General features: G+C 41.6%; 1 protein-coding gene across 1 annotated transcript in view; it reads right to left on the bottom strand.

The window, feature by feature from the left end:
- The window catches only part of LOC126982284 (uncharacterized), a 131,430-nt gene extending 125,143 nt beyond the window's left edge, over nucleotides 1-6,287 (bottom strand). The window contains exon 1 of the mRNA XM_050834279.1: nucleotides 6,245-6,287. Coding sequence (XP_050690236.1) covers nucleotides 6,245-6,287 — 43 coding nt within the window. The remainder of the gene's footprint in view (nucleotides 1-6,244) is intronic.
- Nucleotides 6,288-6,800: the final 513 nt, after the last annotated feature.

A 6,800-nucleotide genomic window follows, 5' to 3' on the forward strand; every position in this document is an offset into this window, starting at 1 on the left:
GAAATGGTAGAAAGTGGAGAGGGAGAAAGAAAAGGAATTGTTTGAAGTAGAAAGACGGAAAGAAGGAAGGAAGAAGTTGCCGGAGGGAGAAACGAAAGTAAATTGGAAAACAAAAGAACGCAAGGAGAATGATAGAAAGTAGAGAGGGGGAAAGAAAAGCAATTATTTGAAGTAGAAAGAAGGAAACAAGGAAGGAAGGAATTGCCAGACGGAAGAACTAAATAGGAAAGCAGCAGAAAGTAGAGAGGGAGGAAGAGGGGAGGGGAGGGAGTAAGCGGAAGATGGGTGAGGGGAGGGAAGAGTAACAGTGTAGTAGAAATCGGTGATCTGTGGAGGGGAGGAAGATTTCTCGTATTGGAGGGTAATTGAGGGAGGGAGGGAAGGGAGGGGAGGCAAAGACGGAGGGAATGGAGGAGAAAACTAAGGTTGATTATGTCGTAAGGAAAAGGGATAAATATAGAGAAGGTTTGGGAGAGAGAGAGAGAGAGAGAGAGAGAGAGAGTGTGTACAACGTGTCTTCATCTCGTATACGCTGTTGAGTGATGGAAAAAAAAGGAAAAAAAAAAAAGGAAAGCCAACAATTAAAGGTCAAATGAAGAAGAGAAAGAAGAGGAGGAGGAGGAGGAGGAGGAGGAGGAGGAGGAGATTTCTATAAGAGTCGGGAGGTTCAAAGTAAAAGGTTAGTCTGTTTGTTCTTGTGTTATCTCTATGAGGATGTCCGTGATGGAGGAGGAGGAGGAGAAGGAGGAGGAGGAGAGTACCTTCTAAAGTTTCCCAACATCTTAAGGATCAAACGTCGCCTCTTCAACTCAGCAACCCAGTCTATTCTCTCTCTCTCTCTCTCTCTCTCTCTCTCTCTCTCTCTCTCTCTCTCTCTCTCTCTCTCTCTCTCTCTCTCTCTCTCTCTTCCCCTTTGTGTGTGTGTGTGTGTGTGTGTGTTTGTGTGTGTGTGTGTGTGTGTGTGTGTGTGTGTGTGTGTATTCTCAGGTATGCTCACTACTCCGCAGGTACAGGACAATTTAGTACAGGTGTTACAGGTGTAGGGATGGGCGGCGTGTAATCTCCATATAGAGGATAAGGTCTGCTCTGGGCTGCGTTACAAATAGGGCAGAGAGGGAGAGAAAGGGAGAGACAGGAATGTATAGAGGACTGGGAGAGTAAGAGGAGAGGGATAGAGGGAGAAGTAGAGATAGGGAGAGGAATGTAAAGGAGATGGGGGAGGATGGGAAGGAGAAAGGGAAGGGAGGAAGGAGAAAGGGGGAGAGTTGCGGCAGATATTAATTTTAAGATGTGGAGCGTGAGAAGGAATAAGGGATAGATATGAAAGTAGAAGGATATGGAGGTGAATGTAGAGGAAGTGGGAGAGCATGGTAAAAAAAAGAGAGGGGAGAGTTGGAGTAGATATATAGGAAGAGGAATGTAGAGACAGGGAATGTAGTTAATGCTGAAGTGTAGATATAGAGCGGAAAATAGCTATGAAGATTAATGTAGAGAAGATTGGACATTAAAGGAGGAAAAGGAAGAAAGAGAGGAAAGAAGGGAAGGAGAGAAAGGTAAGACACAGGCTGGAAGTTAATGTAGAGAGGAAGGAAGGGAAGGAGATAGTCTTTGAGTCGGAGAGGAAGATAGAGACAGGAGGGAGGGAAGGGGAAGAAGAAGAAGGAAAGGAAGAAGAGGCAGCATAGACGTGGGTACATGGGTGATATTAAGTCCTGGAGAGAGAGAGAGAGAGAGAGAGAGTCTTTAATTCTCCACCACCACCGTGATCATGAGGGTTAACACAGCTTACAAATTAATTAAAGACTAAACCATGAAGGGGAGGATGAACACTTGTCAACCACCACCACCATCACCATCACCACCAGAACCACCACCATCACCACCACCATCACCACTATCACCACCACCACCACCATTGTCATTCTGTCGCCTCATAAATTACACTACGTCGTAAACAAACTAACGGTGACGGCGCCCTCATGAATATAAAACCCATTAAACCATCACCTCCAATGAAAGCTGTTACAATATTAAGTGATAAGGAGTCTGTGCAAAAGGCCAGGTGAACTTATTTAACTCATCCTTGAATTGACTTATATATTTTTTTCCAACCATGAGCTTATTTATTCATGGAGGTGTTTGCCGTGTTCTGTCCCACTGCTCCACTGCTTATCCTGTTCCACTCATCCACCATTCTATTTTTAAACTATTTTTCCAGTGTATTTAATAAAGTCTGAAAACTCTGAATCTTTCCTAACTCTCCTCTCTCCCCCCTCCCATGCTCTTGTATACCACCAGAACTTTATTAGAATCACCCGCATCAAGGCTCTCATTCACTTTATTAAGGACATGAAATAGAACCTAAATCTCGCCGTAATAAAAGAGAAAAGATGAAGATCAAGAACCTCTTCTCCACTTACCCAAACCTAACCACCAACAGACAACAGGTGTGAAATAAGAACGCTATCTAATATTTACCGCAAGAAAAAAGACCGGAAGAAAAACGAGAAAAAACACACCCAAACCTAACCAGCAACACAGACAACAATTGTGAAATAAAAACGCTATCTAATATTTACCGTAAGAAAAAAGAAAGAATGAAAAACAAGAAAACTACACTTAACCAAACCTAACCAGCAACACAGACAACAGGTATGAAAAAACAAAACAAAAACTCGATCTTATATTTACCGTAAGAAAAAAGAGCGAAAAAAACAAGAAAAAAACACTTTCCCAAACCTAACCAGCGACACAGACAACACCAGACATGGGACAAAAACGCAACCTCGAAAGAACAAGACAACAACCAACACAACGGGAAGCGACGCTAATCCGACTCTAAGGGAATAATGCGAATCACGAGGCGCTTCATCATTGCTAAGGCGCTGAATAGGACGTGAGGCAGCATCGGCAGGTTGATCGGGGTGTAAGCAGGCGTGGGCGTGACACAGGCGAAGACACGACGCCTCGCTGATCCTGAAGAACTTGTCTCATCCCCTGATCCGTTGTTACTCCACACCCACCGTGAGCACTGGGCCGAGGGATTAGCCACGGAGAGGACGACAATGCTCTCTGTCTCTATCTGTCTCTGTCTCTATCTCTCTATCTGTCCGTCTATCTCTCTCTTCCTTCGTCTGTTCCTTACTGTCTTTTCTTTTTTTCCGTTCTTCCTTCCTTTTTTTCTACTTCTTTTTGCCTCTACCTCTCGACCTCTACTTCTTTTGCTCTCTTTTATTCTCTTTTATTCTCTCTCTCTCTCTCTCTCTCTCTCTCTCTCTCTCTCTCTCTCTCTCTCTCTCTCTCTCTCTCTCTCTCTCGTAAGGGTTGTGGCTAAGAATAGAACACTCACCTTAGATTACTTCACCTGTCTAGGATGCATCTGCCACCAGGTGTGTATGGCCCTCAGGTGAGACGGAAGACACCTGCCCGAGAGAGAGAGAGAGAGAGAGAGAGAGAGAGAGAGAGAGAGAGTATGCGTGTGTTAGGGTACGAAGGATCAAATAAAGGAAATGAACTGAGGACGAGGAAGAAGCAGGAAGAGAAAGGAAGAATGGAGACGGGGCGAGGAAGAAGGAAAAAGGGAAGATGGAAGAGGGGACGAAGGAATAAATAAAAAAAGAAGGTGAGGGGAAAGAGAAAGGGTGTATGGACGAATGAAGGAAGAAAATGGAAGAAGGAAAAGTGAGGAGAGAGGGAGAAGAAGAAGGGTTTGTAAGGGAATACGGAGAGAGAGAGAGAGAGAGAGAGAGAGAGAGAGAGAGTCGCAGGAGTCGAACTTTGGTCCTCTAAACAAGTCGTCACATGTACACACACACACACACACACACTACATATTAATTTCATGCTAAGAAGTTAATCGTTATCGAAGCGCCTAACTTATTTTCGTAGACATTAAGAACATTAGACAGTTGCTTGAGGAGGAGGAGGAGGAGGAGGAGGAGGAGGAGGAGGAGGAGGGAGAGAAAGGTGATGGCGTACTTGTAGAGGTGAAATTGCAAGATAATACAGTGGGTTAATATTTTTTTTTAAAGGCTCGCGATAAAAGTCTGAAGAGAGGTAAATAAATCCTGGAGAGGCGGAGGGCGGGAGGTGAGAAGAATCAAGAGGAGAGTCAAGTGGAAGGTGAGAGGGAGGAAAGGAGAGCCGTGATGGAGAGTGTGGAGGAAAAACAATGAAGAGTCGAGAGGAATTCACGGAGAGAAAGTGTGTGTGTGTGTGTGTGTGTGTGTGTGTGTGTGTGTGTGTGTGGCTTAACGTATATACTTCTTGTAAACACACGCAAAAACTGGTTCTTGTTATATACTTGATTTGAACAGGAATGGAATAAGTGCGTGTTTTGGCGGCTTAAATTACTGTGATTTTTTTTTTCTTTTTTTTACAACAAAGGAGACAACTCAAGGGCACAAAAAAAGGAAACAATAATAAAAAGCCCGTAATCGCTGCTCCTAAAAATACGCTTCAAATACGCGTAAAGTTTAAATACAATGTCATTTTTAACTTTTTACTCCTGTCTTGATTAAATTTCAGCCCAACAACATATTTATAAGCGCCTGGTATATCATTTCTGGACGGTGAATTTTTACTGAACTGTCTGTCTGCTGTTGATGTGAAGGCAGCGGCCGGGGTCAGGATCTGTTCAGCTTCCACGAAGATAACAGTGTCTAAATTGTTTTGACCCAGACAGCCTTGGGGGGATCCTAAACCATTCTCAGTAAAATGTCTCTACTGCTGCTACGATAACTACGTAATTATAAGTACATTAGGTTGCTCATATTTTGGAGCATGTAGTTTATAGATTTAATAACTGAAGACTCGTTATGTTAGAATTGTAACCTTACATTTTCATTTATATGTAATTAAAGGTTTGGAAAATTGAACATGTGAATTTGTATTAGTATTCCCTCCCTTTTTTGGTTGGTTAGCTACTTGTATTATGTATTTGACAAATGTATTCATCCCCATCCTTGTCGATATTATTATTATTATTATTATTATTATTATTATTATTATTATTATTATTATTATTATTATTATTATTATTATTATTATTATTATTATTTATAGTAGTAGTAGTAGTAGTAGTAGTAGTAGTAGTGGTAGCAGCAGCATTTATAGTAGGGGCAGTAGTAGTAGTAGTATAGTAGTAGTAATAGTAGTAGTAGTAGTAACTATAGTAGTGATAATGGCCGTGAAGGACGTCATTTTTTTTTGTTATTGTTTTTGATAGTGTTGATGGGTGTGGGGATAAAAAGATTAACGTCTATGCAAACACACACACACACACACACACACACACACACACACACACACACACACACACACACACACACACACATAACACTGTATTGTCACATTTTTGGAGCACTTATACAAGACGAGAAACGTACATTAAAATTCTCACGGCCAGATATTATCATTGTATTCCGAGAGAGAGAGAGAGTGTTCCATTTTAATTCACATGCATAGAGTATAAATATGAATAGGTAACCAGACAACGCCTTCTCTGCAGCTCTGTTCGTTTGTTTGTTTGTTTGTTTGTTTCTCCTCACCCTGACACCTGCCCTTCTCTCTTCCACAGGTACGTCAGGGTTCGCTCCTCCAGGTGACGTTCCCCCTCCCCCATCCCCACACCAGCCCCCACCACACACCAGTGTCGCCCCGTAAGTCCAGGTGTCCACAGGTAAGGTGAAGACTTGACACCCAGACTTTACCTGTTGTTCCTATCGCGTCACTCTGAGTCCATTTCTATCTTATCTTTCTATTAATATTTGTGTGTTTTCTCTATTTTTCTCGTTTTTTTTCTTTCTATTTTTTTCTTTTATTAACTTTTATATACGTTTTACTATTAACTTCTATTCTCTCTATTTTTTCTCAACATATTTACCTTTTTATTACTTTTAACTATCAACTTATTATCTCTGCTTTTTTATACCTATTTACTTTTTTTGTATCTTCTTATTTTTACGTGTTGATATATTTTACCTGTTCTCTTTCTTCCTTTTATTCTTCGACTTGCTTCTCCACCTACTCTCTCTCTCTCTCTCTCTCTCTCTCTCTCTCTCTCTCTCTCTCTCTCTCTCTCTCTCTCTCTCTCTCTCTCTCTCTCTCTCTCTCTCTCATCGTTATTCATCCTCCTCTTTCTCCCTCATCCTTATTCACCACCACCATCATCTCCTCCTCCTCCTCCTTCTCCTCCTCCTCCTCCTCCTCCTCCTCCTCCTCCTCCACTTGCACCTTGCCATACCTCTTTCACGCTGTTCCTCCCCTTTAACCTCCAGTCCCTCCATCTTGGCCTCTCGTCTCCTCCACTCTTAACTCCACTTATCTCCTCTCTCCCTCCACCCCTTCTTTCCACTCTCCCTCTTCCTCTCTCCTCCATTTTCTTCTTTAGCAATACTTCTCTCGTTCTTGTATCCCATTCTTGCTTCATTTCTTTCCTTTTTTTTCTCTCATTCTCTCATCTTGTTTTTTTTCTCTCCTTCCCTTTCAATGTTTTCTTTTTACTTTCTCTCTCTTGTATTTCCTTCCTTTCTTCATTCCTTTATCCTACATTTTCTTCTTTAGCAATTCTCTCATTTTCTCATCTTCTGTTTTTTTTCTCTCCTTCCCTTTCAATGTTTTTTCTTTTTACCTTTTCTCTCTTATATTTCCTTCCTTTCTTCATTCCTTTATCCTCCATTTTCTTCTTTAGCAATTCTCTCATTTTCTCATCTTCTGTTTTTTTTTTTCTCTCCTTCCCTTTCAATGTTTTTTTTTCCTCTTATGTTTCCTTTCTTTCTTCATTCCGTTTTCCTCCATTT

The sequence above is a fragment of the Eriocheir sinensis genome, chromosome 4 (assembly GCF_024679095.1).
Source record: "Eriocheir sinensis breed Jianghai 21 chromosome 4, ASM2467909v1, whole genome shotgun sequence".
In the NCBI taxonomy this organism is placed as follows: Eukaryota; Metazoa; Arthropoda; class Malacostraca; order Decapoda; family Varunidae; genus Eriocheir; species Eriocheir sinensis.